This window comes from Coturnix japonica, chromosome 1 (genome assembly GCF_054131305.1).
Source record: "Coturnix japonica strain WE chromosome 1, WE-NBRP24, whole genome shotgun sequence".
Lineage (NCBI taxonomy): Eukaryota > Metazoa > Chordata > Aves > Galliformes > Phasianidae > Coturnix > Coturnix japonica.
The window spans coordinates 175,086,290-175,110,393 of NC_140663.1; the positions used below are offsets into that span (position 1 = coordinate 175,086,290).

The 24,104-nt window shown below is 40.6% G+C and overlaps 1 protein-coding gene across 22 annotated transcripts in view; it reads left to right on the plus strand.

Annotated features, from left to right (window-relative positions):
* Positions 1–24,104, plus strand: part of TENM4 (teneurin transmembrane protein 4) — a 1,507,827-nt gene that overhangs the window by 1,286,182 nt on the left and 197,541 nt on the right. For 18 of the 22 annotated variants that reach the window (XM_085509480.1, XM_032442260.2, XM_015852440.3 and 15 more), the window contains 3 exons: positions 7,485–7,737; positions 12,877–12,975; positions 14,983–15,218. In XM_085509480.1, coding sequence (XP_085365606.1) covers positions 7,485–7,737; positions 12,877–12,975; positions 14,983–15,218 — 588 coding nt within the window. The remainder of the gene's footprint in view (positions 1–7,484; positions 7,738–12,876; positions 12,976–14,982; positions 15,219–24,104) is intronic. The other 4 variants (XM_085509439.1, XM_085509461.1, XM_085509514.1 and 1 more) reach the window with 1 other exon arrangement.

The window sequence follows — 24,104 nt, forward strand, 5'->3', positions numbered from 1 at the left end:
CCTGACCACGGGGGTGAGCACCGGGCTCTGTCATGTAGTTGAACTGGATGTGAGCTTTATCGCTTTGGGTTTGCAAAAGGATGGTCTCTTGATCACGAGCTGCTTGCCAGTGCCAACATTGTAAAAATTATATAAAACAGACAATTTCCTCACTCAGCTGCTATAAATAGTCAGCTTTGCTGTTGGAGCTGGGATCTGTCAGTCCCTTTTCGATGTGTAGCTCAGTCACAACAGCACAGCAGTTTAGAATCGTAGATTTTGAAGAGCGTGAGCAAAAGAGAGGCTGCTTGTTCCTTTTAATTTTAAAAAAGAAACAAGCCAAAGAATCAAGAATCAAACAAGCCAAAAAGAATCAAGTGTGTATGTCAAAGCTTTTCCAATGTAGGTATATGACAAAAAGAACCAAAACTGTTAGTCAGAACTGTACAGGCAAAACCTTGTGTTTATTTGCTATTACTGCAGCCAAAGACGCCCTTTGCTGATAGTCTGTGGTTCTAGGAGCTGTCTCACTCAAACTCTTCAGAAACTTGCCAGTGTAATCATGTCTGGTTGGACAAGGCTGAACTGTGGTTTTATGTTTGTCTCCATCTATATGGAAGTCACACAACAGAGGCAGGGAAACCAGATGATCCCCTGTGTACAAAAGAGCTCCTCTGTACCTGAAGTCGGAAAACATCAGAGAAACATGCAGCATTTCTTTCAAGAAGAATAACCTGACATGGAATAACAGTCACGTTTCTTAAATGTGCAGTGGAGGGCAGCAAATCTGAGAGTTATTTCCATTCCTCCGGGGCTTTTACGTGGGCAGGGTGGCACCCAGCTGCTTGTGCCGAGCCTGCATGAGTTGAATGGAGCCTGGTGAGGAGTAATCATCCAGGTGGCATAAGCATCACCTAATCCTCAGTCACAGAGTACACAGTCAGTATCCTGACTGACTGCAGATGAGTTTTAGGGTTTATGTAGCATACACTTCAACATATAAAGCACGGAGAACTGAACACACTTCAGTAAATGTACACGTATTCAGAAATATTCACTTTCTGCATCAGTTCCTTCAAAAAGAGGGAGCTGCAAGCTCCCACCTGCACCTGCACCCACCTGATTAGAAGCATTTGTTGCTGTAATTTGACAAGTGCAGCAACTCAGGTTCAGGGCACACACTTATACTCTTTCAATCAAGCCAATAGATTTTCTTGCCTTGCATGTAGGTGCTGTACCTTGTAGCAGCTTGTATGCCTAGAATCGTGGAATCATAGAATGGTTTGGGTTGGAAGGGACATTGAAGATCATCCAGTTCCAACCCTCTTGCTATAGGCAGGGATAAGGCAGGGATATCTCCCCTTAGACCACATTGCTCACAGCCCCATCCAACCTGGCCTTGAATGCTTCCAGATAGTGAGCATCCACAACCTCTCTGGGTAACCTGTGCCAGTGCCTCACCACCCTTACAGTAAAGAATTTCTCCCTATCATCTAGTTTGAAACTGTCTTCTTCCAGTTTAAAGCCACTTCCCCTCATCCTGTCACTACATGTGCATATAAATGCCAGCAATTGAGTGGTTTGAGCCTCCAATGTTTACCACTGCATCCACACTATAGTATCAGTGTCAACAGAGCTGCTCCTTTTTTTGTAATATCAGAAGCAAATCCATCCTAGGTATCCAGATCTGCAAGCAAATTTGCTTAGATGTTCACTGTAGAAGATACTTTCTCATATTACAAGCAATTTATTTAAGAACTTAAATATGTTATCCAGTTCTAACTAACTCATTTACACTCTGCCAGGCATTCGGTTTTTACCTTGCCCTGTTGAAGGTAATGATTCTTCATAAACTGGCAGTGTCTGAATAGGAAGCCTCTGCCTTGTTTTTAGTGGTCTGCGATTCCCTTTTATTAACTTCAGTAATGGACAGCGTAGGTTAAAAGTCAGCAAAGCATCCTTTGACAGTGACACGGACCTTTTTAAAAGCATTACTTGCAGGGTGTACAATTCAGTCAGATGCATGCTAATGAAAGAACAACTACCCAGAGCTCTCGTTGATGGTGTAGAGCCGAAGCTTGACAGCCCAGCATCAAGTACAAAATTGATTTAAACCCCAAAAGTCAATATTTTGCTTTTGCAAAGGCACTTTGGCACTTGAGAGGGAAGTTTGCATGTACTGTACACATTAGATGGGAAAAATACTGAGAAGATGGCTTGTTTGGACTTGATTTGGTGCACCTGTTGTTTTCTATAAGCAGTAAAAGCTGCAAAGTGTTAATCTGTGCTGCTAGAGAAAAGCTTCAGCTAGTTTCTACATGTATAACATTAGGTGGGCCTGATTTTTGATGAAGTTCATCTAAACAAATGAAGTTACTTAAGCTGTGGGCCACGGCAGTGATCAAACCTCTAAGTATTTCAGAATGAAGTCTTCATAGCTTATAAAAGCCTAGACCTGTCGCAAAGTAGAAGATTGCTCTTTGGTTTCTAGGCCCTCCATTTCCACGTGCTCCTAGTTACAGTCTGCTTGCAAGACAAAGAATGATTGGATTCTTTTACACACAGTACCCACCCTAAGGTCTAGCTTAGGTATTGTTAGTTACAGCCCCAGATTTACCATACAGGTAAATACATTGAAAGGTTCTTAGGCTTTGCATGTCTGTGCAAATAGTGTGGTAAAGTAACAGAGGTACAGGAAAGATTGAGATTGAAAGCCCGAAGAGCTCAGTTTGGAGAAGCAGCATGTGTCCATTTCTGGGTTTCAGCTCAAACTGAGGATTGGGCTTTTCTCTGTTTGGAGTCCTTGGAGGAATAGCAGCTCCCTTTTATGCTGCTGCTTAAAATGAGACAGAGGAGAAAAAAATCAAGGTAGCTTTCCAATTCTTGCTTTGCTGCTTCATGGAGATGATCCATCGGTTTCCTGTTTGCTTTTATGATTCATTTTGTTGCTTAGTGTTTTGAAAACCAGCAGTGCAATGTGTTGTTAAGGCAAAAGATCCATTTCACAGCAAGGTACAAGCACTCCTCTTGACGGTAGGAGAATCCAGTCTGAAAACCAATTCTGTGGATATTCATCTAAAGGAAAAATTCAGTCATTCAGAATCTGAAAGAGACCTTCAAATTGCACTAATTGCAGTTGTGTTAGGGAGGGAAAACTGACATCTACATGCAGCTACATCATCTGGATACTGATGAACTGATTCACCTCTATCTCCATTTTGGTGGCTTTATCATTGAGCTGTCCCAGTGTATACAGTGTCAGGTGTTTCAAGGAAGAGGGAGATTCCAACAAATTGCTGTATAAACTCTCAACATTCCCTAAAAGGTGCTGGGGAAGACCTGCTTCAGTCTTTTATAGCACACCTGACCTCAGGAGGTCCATCTGATTAACAGGTGGAAGCCACCTGGTTCCCATCACCAACAGCACCCAAAGGAACAGAGAGGCTATGGAGGTATTTTCAGCTGGCTGATGGTGTGAGGGTTGTGAGCCTCCATGTGCATCTGGCTGAGGCGTGGTCTTGGAGCCAAAGCAAGGCTCTTAGCTTTCCTGGCTGTCAAATGGAGAAGTGAATTACTTTTAAACAGTTTATTTCCTCTGCAGTGGGGGATTTCTGTGTGGGTACAACTGTCCAAAGTCACACTGCCACTGTAGTCATCACAGCTACTGTGCAGTCTGAGTTCAAGGGAGGAACGAGTGATTCATTCTGCTTGGTTTTACACACAGTGAGTAAAAAGAAATATTTCCTCTGTCTAACCCAGACACTGGTCAGGCATCAGGCCATCAGAATACAGCAAATATATCAATGACAAATGTGTGGAGGCACCGAGCAAGCTGGGAAGAAAAAAAGATGGGTGCATTTTTAACTTTGGGGTTAGCACATTTGCCCTGAACACAATCCCGAAACCTAATGAATCAAAAAGTGCAATTGTTACATAGACTAGTTTCAAAGCAGTATTGCTCATAGAAGGACTAAGGAAAAGGAACATGAAGCTCAGAGCTTTTATTCAAATTTTGTCATATTAGCTCCTCGCTGGCAATCTTTTTATGGTTCACTTTTATTCAGTTCTTCATTCACAGATTTCTCTCTAATATTTTCCAAGTACAAGCTTCATTAACTGAGTTATCTTTCAGTCTTGCTTCATCTGTGGTTACCAAGCCAGTGTTAGTCAATGGCATTTTAATGTCAAGGAACAAACAAAAAAGCAACACAAGAGCAACTTGATTTATTATTATTATTTCTTTGTGTGTGTTTTTCGCTGTCAGGATTTCAGTGGTACGTTTGAATGCATATTTCATATGAGACACACTTTGAAGAGCCGTTAGAGAAACTAACCTTTCAGGGATGTGAATTAAACTCTTAAGCTATTTAGACTTTTGCAGTGCTTAGCTATCTACTAGAGATATTGAACTTTAGCATTGGGACCCTACATCACTGCCACCTGGTATCCAAGGCTGTGAGAACTCCTCTGCTGGTGATGGATAGTGGGCATGCTGGCAATGGGTTGATGTTTGGACTAGATGATCTTAGTGGTCTTTTCCAACCTTCACAATTCCATGATTCTAAGATCTCTTTTGCTGTCCCTTCAAGACCAGAATTTCTCGGTAGGTGATGGTCTTCTCATTGAATAGACCAGAACAAATCTTTCACCATCCCCTGGTACAGTAATTTCAGAAATTCTTTCTTAAAACTGCTAAATCATTCTGTTTTATTCACATTACAGCATATTTAAGCTTTAAGAAATTATCCTGATTCAAGGCCTACTAGACCTCCAGCAAGGAGGAAGATGCAGAAAATGGTCTGCTCATGAGTAAAGCAGGATAACCTCCAAGTATTCGTAGTTAACCATCTTATAACTGATTTTAAAATGCTGGGAAATCTAATGCTTTGTGTGCAGAGGCCACAAGATCTGGCTTCTCTAGAAAGTCCTCTGAATTTCTGCAATTATTTGTCCCAACAGAAGTTTGCTTTTAAATGCAGAAAGCTCAGTGTGACTTCCCCTCTATCCCACCTATGTAAAGGGAGGATCTGTAAAAATATGGTTCTGCCTAAGTATCTGCAGCTATGCAGTGTTTATATATAATATATAGCAGGATAACCTGAACGACTGCCCAGTGTTTAAGATACAGGCACATACACAATGTAAAAGAGCCGCTGCTGCCAGCATTAAGGTTCAGCTTCCCACAGGACCATACATCCATACACTTCACCATCACTCAGAAAGTGAGGAAGAAGTTAAAGAGAGCAGATTCAAATGAAGGGACAGTTTCAGTTTTAGGAAATTAAGGATGAATTCACTTTGTGGGTTTCCATGTCTTTTGCAAATCCCATAGGACTTTGCTTACCACCTCAATAGTTTTGTTGCATCAAGAAGATACTACAGAGCTGCAATAATTGTCAGTAGGAAGATTTCATGTCTTCTGCTTTCATCTGCACCTTTTTTTCTGATGTTCCTCCACTTGAGAAGAGGAAAATAAAGGATCATAAGGCAAGGGAGGTAGCTGCTAATCCCAGTCAAGGTATATTAAGTGCAGCGATGCTCAGACGTGACATAAGTGTTCAGAATTTGTACATGAATAAAATTAAGAATATTCTGGGAGGAAAAGCTACCTACATGTCATAAAAAGAAATATAAGCAATAAAATCCTACGAAAAATCACATGGGCCAGAGTAGGATAAATGTGCTGTCTCTACTTAGCAATGAAATCACAGAGGGTATGCAAATAAGGCACGAAAATAACACATTTTACTTGATTCAAAAGCATTATCTATAATAGCATCTGCAATGTGTCTGCAGTAATAGGGAGTAAATTGGAATTTACATAACAGGTCTTTGGTGGCAGGCTCTGGCTCAGTCTAAGAATGGGGCTTCAGTAGGAAAAGACAAACGCTAGGAGGAGAACATCCCAGAATACCTATCACTTAGTCAGAAGTTCACCTGTTTGCCTCTCTCTCTTGTCTTCTCGGAGGAGTCATCTCAGGTATCACTGTAATAAAGACATGGATAGCTGAACTTGGGAGCCTTTGGGAGGCTGCTCCTTTTTAGACAAGGCTTTTTCTCTGGGATGCATTAAAAAGGTTGAGGTGAGAGTTGGGGCTGGACTTGGTGATCCTAGTGGTCTTTTCCAATCTGAATGATTTTAAGTAGATAAGAGGCACCTTCATAATTAATATTTCCCATTGTTTTGCTGTATCACCTCAACTACCCTATGGTTTTGGAATAATTGACTATAATTAATGATGTGATTGTTTGAGTTAACGTAGGGTGAGGAAGGAAGGGATGGGATGCATCTCAGACATCTTTAACCTTGTGCCTAAATATCCAAGAGGCTGTAGAGATATTGTAAATGCTTCCCTCGTTCTCCTCCTGAATCCAAGTTCTTATACAAATGTCAGAATTGTCATTAAATGTCCTGGTAATTTTGTCACCACTCACTCTAACTTATGACTGTGTATATAGATTCCTGAGCTTTCTAATTAGAGAGTAAATGATGTTAGTTTTTCATAATACTGAAGTCTAGTTGGGAAGTATTAGATTGATACCTTTGTTTTTCAGATAGGACATCAGATAACTGTTGTATATTAATAACTTACAAGCTGAAGTCTACTAAAACCAAAGAGGAATGTTTAATGGATCCCATATCAGTATTTTAAGAGCCAGTCTCCCTTAAATTCCATCAAACATGTTATTTTATTTTATTTTTCCAGAAAACATGTGAAAGTAGTTAGATACAAACCAAAAACACCACGGTAATCAGCACTAAGTTGGTCTTTTCCTGAGTGTTTGCCTTCTTCAATCTACCTTCCTCGAACTCTTGGCTAACAAATAATGATATCTGGAGTTTTACTGAAAACAGCTATATCAGCTTTCTTTACATCTTTCTTCATTATACTTTGCTTTATTTTCCTGACACCTCAGTTTTTATGCCACATGCATTTTTTACTCAGTTTGAGTACATCTCTAACAATACAAACTACTGCATTTTGTTAAATTGCATAATCCTGACACAGTTTTATGGCTTTCTCTAAACTCAGTCTATGACTAAATGTGTTCTCAGTCTTCTTGTTGGCTTAACTATTGAAAGTTCTTGGGGAACACGGGCAGAACAAACTTCAATGGGAGCTGTATATCCATCATAAAATTGTTCTTAAGTGTTATTTCTCCAGGCTGGTTGTATTTTTCATGCTTTATCACAAATCAGTGTCACAGACAGACTGCAGTTTCTAACCTGCAGTTGTTTGTTGGAGTTAGCCTGGCTGTCAGAACAGCCTTACTGCAGTCTTTTAAGCATTCATAACTTTCTTGCATGAAACCAAAATGTTTATCTAGCCAGCTACTGGATCAATGCAAGCGTGATTAGGACATATGGAACAAGCCTATGTTAGTTTGATTTAAGATATGTGGCATCCATGCCGTTGTACACTTTAAAAGTGCCTGCACAGAAATGAGCGTAGATTGGAATTGCTCACATCCTGAACCTTAACAATATTTCACTTCTGTTTTAGATCATCCTCCAAATCTTCAAAATCATTCAAGACTCCGAACTCCACCACCACCAATATCACATGCTCACACCCCAAACCAACATCACGCAGCCTCCATCAATTCCCTGAACAGAGGGAACTTCACTCCGCGCAGCAACCCAAGCCCAGCTCCCACAGACCACTCTCTGTCGGGGGAACAACCAGCCAGCACTCAAGAACCAGCCCACGCTCAGGACAACTGGTTACTGAACAGCAACATCCCGCTGGAAACCAGGTGGGTGGTTCTCTTTAGTAATTTACAGCACTGACTGTGTGCGCTAAGGATGTAATGAAACATCTCTACCTCTGTATAGGTAGCTGATCGGTTTGTGAGCAGGTGTTTAGAGTTGTGTTTATCATTCTTCATGTCTTTTTATTTGGATTAGGAGAAGAGAACATTGCTCTTTCATAAACTGAAAATACCATCTTTTAATAACTGCTTGTAAGGTTATTTTCCTCATTTAAAATCAGAGTTAGGATCACAGATTAAAATGTTTTTGACTTTTTTTCCTTTTTTTTTTCCTTCTTTTTTTTTTTTTTTACTTTAATGCCTTCTCATCCTGTGTAGTGGGATAAGTCAATGTCCTATTTAAGAAACTGAAATTAGTCAATACATTGAAAAGACTTAGCCTTCTTCTAGCTGTGCCTCATCAAGCAGATGCTTTTGTAGTACAGCTTTCAGAAAGGCTTATTCTTAATTTACCTAATGAGGAGAGATCAGCTGCTGCATTCTGCTATCCTACAACATCATTCCGCTAAGCATACCATACTAGACAGCAGAAGATCCATCTTTGCTACATACTGAGGGTGTAGCAAGGTTGCACTGAGTTGTTCTAGTTCATAACTTAGTTCATAGGCTTTTCCAAGCAGGTAGGTTCTGGAAAAGGGAGTTGTCCTAATCCCTCAGCCTCAGTCTTCCCATATGACTGGGAGTACATCTCTGAGTCGCCCCTCTTGAAACTCCGTTTTCACATTCTCCACAGGCTTTGCTTCACCATTTCCTTTGTTGATGAAAAGCCATTGGAGATGCTGGAGTTATGAGCTCCCGTGCACGTTGTCTTTTTCAGTCTGAAATGAAATCTTTCAGGCCAAACATGGTGCGCTGACTTAGCTGCCTTTTTCCCCTTTTTAGTCTTGCCTTCTCAAACCAACCAGAAAGATTTTAGACAGCAAAAAAGATTTACTGACTGAAAACTGAGCCAGGGGCCAAATTTCTTGCTTCGCTGCCTGTGGGAATCTCATTGAAATCAGTGGTAGCTGTGTCTGTATCCTGGGACAAAATGTACCCAGTTTTGCCAGCTTCTGCATTAAAAATAGATTTTAAAAATTAATATCTGTCGGTCTCTTCGAGAAGTAGCTGTGTCTGCTGGCTCCCTGAAACATCCAAAACAGACCTCAGTCTAACATTTTATGGCATTTAAGGATAATTAATTTCCCTGAGACTGCTTAATTTAAAATACCCAACTAAGAAGCTGGCTCCGAAAGATTAAGGCAAAATTATAAGCAAGTACCGCAAGTGTGATTTGGCAACAGTTTCAGTAATTAAATCGTCTTCCTAATTCTTGAGCACATAGGCCCAAGCACTGACTTCTGTGTATTGTTTTGTTTAAAAAGCTATTGCATTATAGAATACTTAGGGTCTAGTCCAAGAACCCTTACGTAAGCAGTGGCCTGTAATTCTGGAACACTGCTTTTTTCCAAACCACGACACAGATTCGTCAGAGGAGAGATGTTATATTGTTTGAATAGTGCCAAGACATCCTCGTATCTGACCAAAGTCTCTCAGAAAACAACAATATCTTCTCTTTTGGAGGAGCGCCAGAGTTTAAGCTCTTACCTGAAAACATCCTGCCTCCAGTTGTCCAATACTGGTAATCAATGGAGAGTGAGATGAAGAGGCAACTGTATCACATTTTAATAAGTGCAGGAGTTTGTAGTGAGAACAAGTATCTGGCTAATTCTGAGTTGTTTCTGTTAAGTTGTAAATGAGTGTGTGCTTAAAGACAGGCCTCATTTCTTCCTCACGAAATCATTGGGGATGAAAATTTTCCAGGAGCTGAAGTAAGTGGTTCTTTCTGCAGGTTGAGTTGTCACATTATTACTGTCAATTCGACTTCACTTTTTACATCTACTTACATGAGGACTTCAATCTGCATCATTTAACGATGATAATGCCTCACAAATTGCTCATATTTGTAACTGATACTCAGTTAAATCATTTTGTTAATTAGATAACAGATCCTTTGAAGACTGATGTGGCTTATGACACTGTGGATGGAATGGGATAGTGTTGCCCGGTGCTCTAGAAGACAATGAACATGTTGGAAAGGCGTGCCAAACGGCCAACATGCACATTGACAGAACAGGACTGACAGGCTTTTATTTCCCTCACTGAACAAACATTAAATAATAATAATAATAATAAAACAAGCTATAATTTTGTCACAAAGAACTGTGTAGATGATTGGTGAATCTCCACTTTGATAATCTGCTTTTCAGACATGCAGGGAATTTCCATTTCCTTCAGTAGAATTCTGTAGATGTAAAAGGCTTCAGATCTGTTTGGCAAACTTGGATGCCCAGTTTCACCTGTCCCATAAGTCAGCCTTCCCCTCTGCAAAGACTTTTAGAACCAAAGAAACAAATTCCTCTTAACAGAATAAAATGTCCAACATGTAAAAAATAAATCCTGACCAAGAGACATTAATCCAAGAATTAAGGCCTTTGAAGTATAGCAATAGGAGATTACTGTAATCTCATGTCAAAAATGGAATTGTATTTCTATTGAATATTCCTTCTTTTTAAATGTCTTATTGGTCAATGCTGAGAGCAAACATGAAGGAAAAGCTACATCTCTTAAACAGAGATTGTCACAGGCTGGGAAACGTGCCTACTGTTCTAGATTTTTAAGCACCCCAGGGTTTGAAGAGGTTTGATTTTAACTGTTGGGGACTGCAGGCAATATTCAGAACTGGAAAGTTTGAGTTGTTTCTCACTGCCTGGAAATTTCCAACGTGTAACTCAAAGGCAAGAGGAGATGTGTCACACGAGTATATGACTGACATGATAAGCATATCCCATATACAAAAACTATATGTCGCAAAAGGAAGAGCTTCTCCTCTTCTCCCCCTCCTCTTTTTTTGTTTCCTTTTACCTCCTTCTCTCTGTTTTTCCTTCTTCTTCATTCTTTTCCCATCTGCTCCCCTTTTTGTTGCTTTAAAAGCAATATATTATCAAGGTTGTGATGGGAAGATCTTTGCTCAGCAGTCACTCCTGACAGGTAAGTCAGTTCTCCCGCTATTTATTCCTCACTCTTCCTTCTTCTTAGGCATCCTTTCTGTTCCTTTACATTTGACCTTGCAGGGAGCAAATAAATGCCAACTAGATGGATGTCTGGTTGACAAACCAGCAGCTTGCAGGAGACTTCCATTCCCAGAAAATCATATGTAGTAATTGTGTAAGGTCATATTCTACTACTCAACTCACAGTGAGAAGGGAGAGTGGTTTGTAAACAGGCAGCTATTCACAAGTAATCTCCAAGGGAGGAGAATCTGCCCAGCCTTCAGCGAGGATGGTCCTGCATTAGTCACATCTGTGACCAGTCACCTCTCTTATACACATTATAAGATGGTGTAACCCACTCCTCTTCTGCTCTTCTGACAATCCACAACTGAAATTCATGGAACCAATCTTACATGGATTTTAACTACTGATGAACTTGTATTGATCAGTGTGTTGCTAGATGCCTTGCCTCTTACCCATTAAATGCTTGGTGCATGCACATATGCTGCTTCTTTTTGCATTGAATTCAACATCCAACCTTTCCTGCATTCCTAGGGAATGTGAGGAAGCAGCAATCACTTGGGGATGGATTGATGTCTCAAATGCTATGGCACACAGCTCATGCATGTCGATCCACTTTACTCCAAAGCTGTGAATAGGAGTGACTTTACTTGCATTATAATTAAGGAATAGATCTGTGCTGGCAAAGAAGCCCAGAGGCCTTCAAAAGCAGTGAGGTGAAATAAGCAAGTTCTGGCATTAGCAGCAGGAAGGAGGAGGAAGTAGAAATGGAAATGAAGGTTAAGGACATTTCAGAAAAGGCAGTATCAAGGTTTGTATAATGTGACAGGGTTGGTTTCCCTTGGTATAGCATGCTACCTGAATCCAGTTGCTTTGACAGAAGAGTTCTCGTTTGAGTTCGCATCATGTCACTTACATCCTGTAAGTGCTTAATCCTGCATAAGTGAGAAAGTGTCACAGTGCTGTTATGTTCCTTTTGCTAGTTTTGACCAGGGAATTTATTCGTATTCAGACTTAGAATTTTGATGTTGAAAACAGGCATGGGCAAAATCAGGACTGGTTTTTGGTTTTAAAAAAGATGGGAAGGATGTGCTTTTGTCAGATGTTAAGAACCAAGACCAAAGGTGAGAAAGACAAAATCTTTTCCCAGCTGTGCCTTTAACTTAATTCTTTATGTTCCTGCTATTCTCCTCAAAATATATAAAGCAGTTTAGCATATATGGGTCAAAAAGTGACTCATCAAAGTACATGCTGGGAAGGCTGGATACTGCAAAATATTGCTATTGTGTGCAAAATCAAATGCAGGCTTTTTAATATTCAGGCCCTGTATATCTTGCCTACGGCCTGTATTATCCAGATTATAGCCAAAACTCTGCTATTGGAATTTGGGTTCCAGCAAAACCTTTTTTTCAACTTCAACCTGTTTAGCACTGATAGACTTTTTTGTTTGGAATATTCATACTGAGCATGAGGTTCAGAAGTTGAAGTAGAGATTTCAAAATCAAACTTCTAAATATCGAACTCTCGTTGTTCCAAAGTTGACAAATTAATCAAGTTAGCAATTAAAAAAAAAGTTGTCAAATCCAAAACTGAAGCAAGCAAACCAGCAAAACCATGGCACATGTTCACTGGAGATCCATGAGGACATTGCACTACCAGTTCTCAGCCACAGTGAGAGAGATGCTGTGGTGTGCCTTTGCACAGAAACAGGAGTATAACAAGGTTACAGCTGTGCTGGATTGACACCTATTTCTTTTGAATCCTGCACTTGAGAAGTTTTCATGTGTCACCGGCAATAAATAATGTGAAATGAACAAAGGCTTCAACTTTTTATACATGCACATGGGTGTGTGTGTTTATATGTATGTAAATGCATATATATATAGTGCATATATAGAGAAGAAAAATTCTTAAGGCTGTATATGTATATGTGTAGCATTTTATACATATAAATATATGACCCATCATTCTAATTCCATGCACAATTGCACTATAACCATTGTGGTTTATAAGATCACACTTCATATATGCATGACTCACTGGCTTCATTCATGTCTCCATATGTATGTAGAAACATAGCAAAGCAGACATTCCTAGAGACATTGCAGGACAACCTCATTGAGATGGACATTCTCACCTCCTCCCGACATGACGGTGCTTACAATGATGGGTATGTGACACTTATGTGGTCTTCCTGTTTACTGTACAGTTGTTATGATCCTTGCATGAAAGCATTTGGTCATATCAATGATGTTTAAGGGTAACACCATTGCTGGCCTCTCCAAAAATGGCTTTAAAAAAATGAGGTTCTGAAGCAATGTGTCCTGTACATATTAATGGAAGACTCATTAATATGCTAATGAGCCACAACATTCCATTTGCTTTCTTTCCTCCTGTTTTGAAAAAGTCATTTCATTCGTAAGAAGTACCTACAGCAATTTTGAATCCCATGCAAATTCAGAATAACTTCATTTTGATCATGAGCTTCAATCACTATTGTTTTAGCAGCCTGATATTTCACTGTTAAATGGTACCTTATGTTACAAAAGGTGCTTTGTCTACTAGTGGTATCAAATCAATCCTCTGATAGATTCAAACACCCATTCTAGCAATTTTACTTAACTTTTAATCACTGAACTTTAAAGTTATAAACAACTTTTAACATGACAGTGCCAAAAATGTCACTGTTGTGCTGGCAGTTCTAAATTGGTAACCATATCTAACCAAAGGTCTAATTGGTGTTCTTGCATGCTGTAGGTACTTCCTTGCCTAGACCAGATGCATCCGTCTAAACAGATACTTTCTGAAACACAGAAGAGTATCTGAATCCTTGTAAAAATGAGTGTTTTGATGTGGACCGTTAGTAGAAATGATTGATCTTTCTCTAATGGTCAGCAGCCATGCTTTGAGCACCTATGAAACCATGGCTGTAATAGTACAGACACCTATTTCAGAGAGCTGTATGTCACCTTGTCTTGCATGAATCAGTGGCTTTTCCGCATGGTGATGTTTTTGCATGTCATTTCCCCTGTGACTGCATAAGTGACTTCCAGGGGGAAAAAAAGAATCACATCCACTGGCTTGACTGACTCCCATGGATCCATGACTGGATTTATGCTGGCTGCAAGTCTGGCCCTATAAACCATGGCAGAAGGTGCAAACTACATGGGGACTGATCCCCATTCCTCACATGTGACATCTGTATTTGACATCAGCATGGTGAGATCATGGTCAGATCTGTTGGCCACATTTCAATCCCAGAGCTGGAATGCTTTGTACTTCATGATGCCCCGCCAAAGTTAGGTTTCTCATTTAGGGTTCCCATAAACGAGCTCTCATTGGCACCCTTCATTTCAGGAGCTCATGGACCACAGTGGTTTCTGTTTGCTCTGTCATAAGTCACACAGAAAGTCTCACAGGTCCTTGTAGGCTGGCTCTCAGACCACAGTCATAAAAATGAGCAAAACATGGTGCCTCCCAATGTGTCACTGGACAGGAAACGCTGCTGCCATAGACAGCAATTCACACTTGTTAAAGTAGGCACCAAACTGAGATGCTCTGAACCTATTTCTGGAAGCAGGTGCCTGCCCCCACTGCCTTTACACAAGGCTTGAACTCTGGTTTGGTGTTTCCAGCCATCCCTCTGCCCAACCTTTAACTTTGCAATGTGGAGACAGCGTCAGCATTCCCCTCTGTGACAATTTGGGTGCTGTGGAATGGCTTAAGCTCTCCCCCCCCATCTCCATTCAGCAATGCAGTATCAAAAACGCTCTCATGCAGTGATCAGACAATGAATTGGGGAACACCCTCCCTTCTTTAACTCAACTCACGCTCCCTTTCAGTCGGACACGTCCCTGGGAGCTGAGCAGGTCACCAGTCTGTCGTAGCTCTGCTTGGGGTCTCCATTTCACTCTAACGCCAGCTTTTCCACAGAAGGGACTCCTGCCCTCAACGAGTTCTCTGTGGCATTGTTGACACTGTGAATTTTGTGTGTGTGTGTGTGTGTGTTTGATTTGATTTTTATTCTTCTCTTTCGTGCATGCCGTCTGTGTCTTTAGCCAGCATTGTGTGGAGCTGCTGCCCTCGGCCTGGCAGCCGTCGCCATCCTCTCCCCTCATGTCCCTCTTTACTTTGACTGTAGAGAGGAATCACTTGCTGTTGGTCTTTCTTCCCCCAGGCACTTCCTGTTTAAACCTGGAGGCACTTCTCCCCTTTTTTGTACAACGTCGCCGGGATATCCCTTGACGTCCAGCACTGTGTACTCACCTCCCCCTAGGCCCCTTCCCAGAAGTACCTTCTCTAGGCCTGCCTTTAACCTGAAGAAACCCTATAAGTACTGTAACTGGAAATGTGCTGCCCTGAGTGCCATTGTCATCTCGGTCACACTGGTGATCCTGCTGGCATATTTCATAGGTAAGTTTATTTCTGTTTTGTTTGTTTCTTTGTTTTTCTTCTTGCCTTTCTCCACAACATCACCCACAGCGCTAATGTTTGGGAACAAGAGGTTCAAGCTGATGGTACACTGTAATGGGGAAATAAGACCTCTCTTGGCTGAAGATGGTATGGTAGGGAGCAGCGTTTAGCCTAACACATACAGAAGAGCCTAGCAGAGCATAAGTCATGTGTTGTGTTCCCATTCTGTGCTAGAGTGAGACAAACCCACCAGATGTTCCCAAAGCATTCAGCAAATCCTAATTAAAGCCAGCAGTAAGGTGCGTGTCCTAATCACCATCTCATCCAGGTCAGTGGGAATTCTCTGCCACTAATTAATGATAGCAGGGTCAGAACCAAAGTCTGGACAGAAAAGTGTCTTTTTATTCTGCCTTTCATAGCATACCCATTTAACCAACTGTTTGGAAACTCACAGTGTAAGCTGAAGGAACAGGGAAGGACTGAGTCTCTCTGGGGTCCAAAAGAGCCTTCTTTGACTAGGGCAAATTAGGGAATATCTGCTAATTCTGTGGAGCAGCACTGTTTTTTCTTGAGCTGTGCATGACCTGACTGTCTTTGCTTACTAAGGGTTGTCAGTGTTCCTCCCAAAAATAATTGGAATGTTAAAAGCGAAAATTATATTTTGCCCTTTGTAAATTTGAAGTGTTAACATTATTTTTCCTCAGTCAGACTTGATATTTATATTATAAATGTCTTAGAAAGGTCCATTCCTACCCTCCCGTTTTAAGCTGTCAGCGGTGCAAACCGTGGTTGTCAGATACATACAGATGTGGTCATAGGTATGAATGCTGATGCCTCATGGCACAAATGAGTCTTTTTGATTTCACGGTGACTTCCTGTACTCTAATGATCTATAAAGGGTTGCAGTTAGAATTACAAATCTTAGCCTGGATCGAAAGATTTTTACTTTCATTTCACAGCAGTTTAATTAGCACTACCACAAAGGATTGCTTTTACTGTGCTCCTTTCATGTACACATCTTTAATGACTGATATTTCTCCACTTCTGCCTTGTATCATACTTTGGTCACTTTCATGCCTCCTGTAAGAAGGAGCAGGAATGATTAATTAACCAACATTAAATCAGCAGCAGCTTGATGGAATATGCAGTCAATTTTCATCATTTTCTACGTACATTTGGACTCACCTTTCTCATTTGTCTGGTATTCTCCTTATGCCCTGAACATGGTTTTTCTGGACATTATCTCAGTGTGTCAGAGGAGTATTGTTATAACTCAGAATAGCAGTGCCCGCTAGTTCTGGTGGAGGAGGTATGTGCCATTTGATAGATGAAGAAGATTTTGGTGGTTTTGTGCTTGCTGTTCTCCTGCTCAAAATCCTTTCAAAGCTCTGAAAAGACTGGGCTTCCTTTTAAGAATCACAGTGGAGTACGTGGACAGGTAGGTCCATTGAGTGCTCTCCCATCTTATTATCCCCATTCAGGTGAATTCTGCAGCACCTGACAGGTCCTGTGGTGGACTGGGAAGGTGCCAGCAGCGTTGATCAGGTTGAACTGCTGTAATTATGGGTCATAATTGCTAATTTCTAAAGGAACTATCAATTATTAAAAATCAAATTTGATGGTTCAGATCAGCATAAACATATTTAACAATGATTGTCTCTACCAGACCTAGTGTTCTAATCAACAAGCAAAAAGGCAGATATTTAATTAGATTTTGATGAAAAATTGTGTTTAATTTCAAGTATAATCAATTATTAATTACTGTAATGAGTGATTCTGGTGGGGTTTACTAATTAACTCATTTAAAAATTATGAATAACCTTTTCATTTGTAATTATTTTTTACATCCTGTCAAGTTGCAGATGAGAATTGTATCACCTAGACCAAAGAAGAAGAGTAATTGTGGAGTTGAGATGTTTGTGCTTTCATCAAGTTAAGCTGAGGCATTCAGCACTCTGATAAAGACCACACTGTTATTTACCAAACCATGTCATTCTTTTAAATAACCTGATCTGTTTACAAAGCAAATGGTTGTTTTTCCTCTAGTTCTCTTTTCCCCTGTTTTTGCTTAGTTGCATTTTATTACAAGTACTTTTCCCCATTTAAACAAATTTAAGCAGTATTCTGCTCCTTGTATTGCCCTGTGGGCCATCTGAGTGGTAACGTACAACAGGTCCTGAGTATGAAGGGGTGACCTGTATAGGAACTCTTGTTTGTTGCTCTTGTTTGTTCAGATAACAATAGACTTGTAATGACCATTTATGTCCTCCAAAACTGAGGTCACTGGAGAGATTTCCATTTAAGTGAGTGGGCTTTGGATCACTGAATGATGGGATTACAGCATCGCAGAGTGGATGAGGTTGGAGATTCCACTGGGTCCATCTGGTCCCCCTGTCCTTCAGCCCGGGTACACAGAGCAGAATGCCCAGCACTCCCATGTCTCGCATCTTTTGGAGATCTCAGTGGAGGAGATCACAGCTCCTCTTTGGTCCAATGGAAGTTCTGGGCATTCACTCTTTTTTTATCTTTTTGTACTCTGATCAGTTAATGGAAATACATCATATTAAGCCTAAGACTTCATGTTGAGTGGGACCCTGGGCAATCTGATCTAGTGACTGACATAGTGTTTGGCAACACTGCCTGGGGCAGCAGGGTTGGAACTAGACAATATTTGAGGTTGAGGTCCCTTTCAACTCAAGCTATCCTATAATTCTGTGATTAGAGAATCACAGCATCAGACACTTCACAGTCCTCTGTTTAAATCTTAAAATCTACCCATCACATGCCCTGCCTATCTGCACAATGGTGTGGAGCTGGAGATGTCCAGAGCTCTGCTGCTGCCACCACTTTCCATGTTACAGGTGCTCAGACACACCTGGGGGTGACCGCAATGAGCTATTGGTTGTTTCTGAAGTTCTTTGCTGAAGCCACATCATTATTATTTTTTTTCAAATTCATCTGAAATGCTTCCTAAATCATTTGTTTAAGGCTAAAAGCCAGCGTTTCCATTACTTTAAGAAAGACTTGATGGTATTTAATACTCTGAGGTTCACTTATCTTACTGAGCCTCTTCAAAAAAGAGGGGAGGAGGCATAAGTAAAGTCCACGGGAGCTGAACGGCTGCTATCGTGTGTCAGCACTGTGATCATTTTGAAGCTTTCACAGGGCTGAGTCACTGGTCCTGAGAGATAATGACAAACAAAATATAACAGGGTGTATTAAGCACCAGAAGCTGGTTTTCATTTGAATTAACTGGCTTTTGATTGACTTGTTGCCACCTTTTCAAATATTCAAAGGCACACACCAAGGCAGCGGCAACAATGCACATCAAAGTTGTGCACACACGCGGCTTATGCAAATCCTGGTTGCTCTCCAGCAGCTTGTCTCGTGGGGTGAGAACACCAAAGGGAAAAGCAGTGGCAGATCGGGACTGTAACATTAAACCGGCAGGAATGGCACCGCTGGAGCCACAGAAATGAAAGGCCTCTTTAAGCAGCTTGCCACTGACCTGCAAATTTGCTGTTCCAGGAGGTCGTGGAGAGACAGCACTTTGAAATTAAATTGTCCATCTTAGGATTGTCCCTTCTGTTGACAGACACAGAACATTTTCATGGATTCTGGATGGCATGGAGCCCTGCCTTGGAGGGGCAGTTTAGAGAGAGATGCTTATGGCAGAGATAATACCACGAGGTGTGCTGCTGTCCAAATACTTCACTTACACATTCAGTACCTGGTAGATGCCAGCCCTGATAACTCAGCTCTCTAAAGCCTCTGACACTGCTTGCACTGCCTGAGAGAAGGATTTTTGAGTACAGCAATAGAAATGATGTGTTTGGTCGTCCAGCTCTCCGTACCCAGCAGCTGTTTGGCTAGATCCGCGGAATAGTTTCTAAACGAATTAGTGAAGGAGAGTAGAATATATTATTTTCTTCTGAGACAGAAGGTATTATCCTCTGCCTGATGGAGATTCCAGATGAGATTGGGGCACGATTTGATGTAGTTAGGCACTTGCAATTTTCCTATACTTAAGCATGTGTTGCGGTTACATTTCATGAACAGCAAGAAAGATGGACATTTGATTGAAATTAAAGCTAGGGCTGGAAAACATATTATGAAGCCAAAACAGTCATTCATTTGATTGGAGTCAGAACTCTCTGCTTTTCAGGTCTCTGTTTGTCTGAGCTCTCTTCAGACACAGCTTCTTTCAGAAAAGAGCAGTGTTACTTGCTACAGGCAAAATGCTCTGACACTAAAACCACGCTAGGACTATGATGTGTTTATAAAGTGTCTTTCTGTGTATTGTCAGAAGATCACCCTGAAAGCTAACTTTAGCACAGTCTCTCTCTGACTCTTTGATGAAATGTAGTAAACTCAATTTAAGGCAGCTCTCCAAAACTCTTACTATGTAGCTGGTCAGCTATGGATGTGTCATGTACCAATTAACATGTGCTTACATCACATTTAAGGACAATAGGAGTCTTTATTAATGTTTAATTCTTAAAATTGAGTTATATAACTGGGGCTGTGTGCCCCAGTTGTAAGGCTTTTATTCAACTTTAAGTACAAAGCAGTTTGTTACCCCACCAAGTTTCTTTCTTTTCTTGCTTTAGTATTTCTCTTCAGATCCCACACTAGGTTCTGCTTTGCTACTCTTACCATTTGTTCTTTTGATTCACAATGATTTTTCATTGCTTTCCATCTTATCTTAGATAAAATGCAGAAGCTCAACAATCTGTTCTAGCAAAGCCTTTATGTTATGAACTCAATCTGCTACCTACAGAAAAGCTTCCAGGTCCATTTTTGGTTCTTTCACATATTCCCCAAATTACTGCTTTCAGCACACTTAGTATTTCTAGGTCTCATTTACTTCATTTTACCCTTCATCTACAAAATAGTGAAATCCATTTTGAAAAGGGCCATAGTATCATCCATAATATATTTTATGTACAGTAGATTTGTAAGATTTAACATTTCCGGATGCTGCTTGAAAGGGACCGTCATTACAACCCAGCGCTGTCATTTTAATGTTACAGAGCAGTGCTTGAATATGTGGCTTTTTTCTGTTAAATCTGGCTCCTGTAGTTCCAAAAGCACACAAGCATGCTTAGTGCCAGTCCCTCAATGGCAATTCTACAGTTTAAATTGCATCCAGCTCTTCAGTTTTCAATTTTGAAGTAGATTCCCATACCGTCTGATTATCTATCATTGATACAGTCTAAAAAAAACCCCTTTTTAACTCCCTATACCCAATGCTATTTGGGAAGCACGGGCCTTATCCTTCACTTGCACATGCTCCTCTTAAACTGGAGCAACCTCATTTACTTTAGCTGTTGTTTAAATGCAGTCAGAGTCAATGGCATTGGTCCCCATGTTTGCAACAGGAGCTGGGCCAAGACTAGTAAAGTATTATTAGGAATCCCTGATTCTGGAGGTTGACCTGGCTAAAGACAGCAAATACACCCTTCCATCCATTCTGAAGTGTCAGTTCTGTTGCTGAACTACAAGTGACTCAACAAAGCTAAGACATAAAACATGTCTCAGGCACACAGGGAGATGCTGTCACAGTGAGCTTTCAGCCTCATTTCAGACAAGTCACAGGAATCTCTTCTAAGGTTTGTCCTGTAACAGAGGTGGGGATCACAGGGCTTTGTGTGAGCCTCAGTAGCACTGGGCTCTTGTTAAGGAACCAGGCAGGGCAGCTGCTGTAGGCACAGCTTGCCAGGTGCTGGTTAAGCAGCGTAGAGCTCAGGATGCTGCCAGCAGGGATCTGTCAAAGGAAACTTTCCCTTGTCAGACCTATGGTCAGTTAATGACTTGCTGGAATGTTTCAGCCCCAGTCACTTTATGGCATTACTCTTTGTTCCTCTCCACGTGCCCACACATGGTGCTGTACAAAGCACTGGCACATCCACAAAGTGCATCTCAGTGTAGCTGCACTAAAGAACGTTACATATATGTTTTGCCTAACACAGCCAAGAAAAGGCACTTGGTTGTTTGTATTGTATCTGTACACAAAACAGTAATTATCAGGGATGAGAAACAAAATTAATTCAAGACAGGCTATTAATTTCCACTCTTGAATTGCCCTGTTGTGTTGTCTTTCACTGCTGCTTTAGATGCACGGTGATGTTAACTATAACCCACATCTTATTCACCATCATCTTCAAAGTCAGGAGGGGTTTGTATTATGTGCATGGGGTGTTTTTTTGTTTTGGATGGTGCACTGTATCCTTGGATAGTAGCTGCTGTTAGCTTTATAGTTCAAGGGAAAAGAAATACAGGTGATCTAACAGAAGCTTTAAAATAAAGATTATAAAGATACAAGATTCCACTTCAAAGCTATTCTTGTAAAGATCAGTTCATTCAGGTGGGTGTTAAAAACTTCCCATAGAATCGCCATGAAGGAACATTTGCCTTTTCAACCCGAATAAGATTTGCAGCCTGACATTAAAAATGCTGGAATAGAAGTACACGGTGGTGTATACACTCCTGAAAAAGAGGCGCTTCCAGAAAATACTGCTGGAAAAGGAAAAAATAACAGACACTTGATTTCGCTTGAGTTGCCCGATGTACAAAGTGGGATAGGTCCAAAACTGAGGAGTATTAAAATTGAGCTATTCCATTTGATGGCAATGCATTTTGAAGCTCAGCAGAGGAATTTCTGCTTTGTGAGTGCTTAGCACTTCTCCAAGGTCTCAGTGCTAAGGAGCATGTTCAAGCACGGCATCTTTTATGAACAGGTTGAGTGTTGATTCAAAGTGGGAAGGGTGCATTCCCTTAATTCTTACTTAAAACTTCTTGTGTAAATGTTAGTGTTAAAAGCCATAAACACTCTTAAATCATGTAGCTTAGGACACTTTGGGCTGGTAACCTCCATCTGCTTGATCCAGCCTTTGGACACCGGTAAATCACATATCCACTTCAGATCATAGATTTGAACCTAGATTTGTGAGGATCTCATCAGCATGAAAATAACCTTGGATTTTTGTTACCAGCCTCTTCTGCTACTCCTTCAGCCTTGGTATTTCAATGACCAATGACCCCACCTTGTAGGCACAACTTACGATCAAAGGGCTGGAGCCCTTTCTTTTGAAGAAAGGTGGAGGGAGATGGGCTTGTTCAGCTTGGAGAAGAGAAGGCTCCAGGGAGACCTTATTGTGGCCTTCCAGTACTTGAGGGGAGTTTATTAGCAGGAGGGTGATCGACCCAGCTTTTTATATGGTCTGATAGTGTTAGGACAAGGGGGACTGGCTTTAAACTCAGAGGGGAAATTTAGATTAGATGTTAAGATGAAATTCTTTACTCAGAAAGCAGTGAGACACAGGCACAGTGGAACTGTGCTGTGAGTTCCCCATCCATGGAGGCGTTCAAGGTAGTATGGGGCAGCCTGAGTTGGTGGGTGGGATGATCTTGAAGATCCCTTTCAACCAGATTCTATGAACTTAGATTATCATGAGGGATGTGGTCGGTGGTTATAGTAGAGATGGTTCAGAGTTGGACTTGGGGATCTTAGAGGTCTTTTCCATCCTTAGTGATTTGATGACTCTTTGCATACATCTCAGCCTTTGATAATAGCAGAGAACATTTTGTTTGAACCATTCACATTTGGCAGCTCTCTAGCTCTCCTGTTTATCTGTCCCGTCCTCACCACTGTGTTTGCTTCTAGAATCGTCTTGGAGTCATCTGCACGTTTATTCATCCATGCTTTTATATTTACTTATATAACGCTGATGTTAAGGTTGAATAATTTCAAGCCAGCTATCAACTGTTAAATTTCATCAGAAATGTCGCCGCTTGGTGGTTTTTCACCAGTGCTCATGGTTTCAAGGTCTGTCAGTGAGCTTTTCATCCCCTTTGGAGATATCTGAGGAATATTTGTCAGCGTCAGTGACAGCTCGCTCTTCTGACCAGTTACCCATGTAACTAGTAATGTATGGTAATTTAAAATGCTGAAAGGAAACCCATTACTGAAAATATTTTCTTCTTTCAATACTGCTTCTGTATTCCTTCTTACTGTTCTGTTTTTTTTCTTGAATCTGAAAATCATACCAAATTTAGGCAAAGTCAAACCAAGTCACATCAAAAACTTTATAAAATTGTTCTTCTGTCAAAATATGAGTAACTGTTTGCTTCCTCGTATCTATTTTTCAGAACAGCAGTATAAATGACCCGAATTAACATACATTCTCTTTTGTCATCCTTCATCAGTTGAATTCCATGTTATGTTTTCCATTATTTTGTTTGTAATAGATGTCAGGCTACCCAGTGCAAGTGACTTGCATCCTCTTCTTTTCCCTTCGTAAATATTTGTACAGCATTAACCCTGTTCTAATCTCTTGGTTGCTGGTTCAGTATTAATCAGTGAGTCAGATTCCTCCTCTGCTAGCTCATCTCATTTACTGGATGCAAGTTAAATGAGCCTACAGATTTAAAAATGTTTGTCCTTGAATAGATGTAGTTTAATATTATTCCTGGTTATTAATGGACTGGAAAAAAAAGTTATTTCCCGTGAAATAATTGCATTATCCCAGTTGTTTTCAAAAACCAGAACAAAAATACTTACTGAACATCTTAGCCTTTACTAAAACATTATTAACAATTTCCCCATCTCCATCAAGTAAATAGCTGTATCATTGCTCAGCTTACTGGATTTCAATACACTTTAAAGATGTTCTATTGTTCTTTGTTTTTTAATGCTATATGTTTTTTTGTCTTCAAGTTCTCTGCTTCCTTTATCAACTTCCTGCACGATCTTAGATTTATATAGATTACCTTCTGGTTTCCTATTGTTCTTTTTTTATATATATTACTTCTTGTTTCTGCTCATTGTTTAGTTTTGACACTGAATGAAGAGGTCCTTTTGTCTGAGTCTGATTTCTCTTTCAT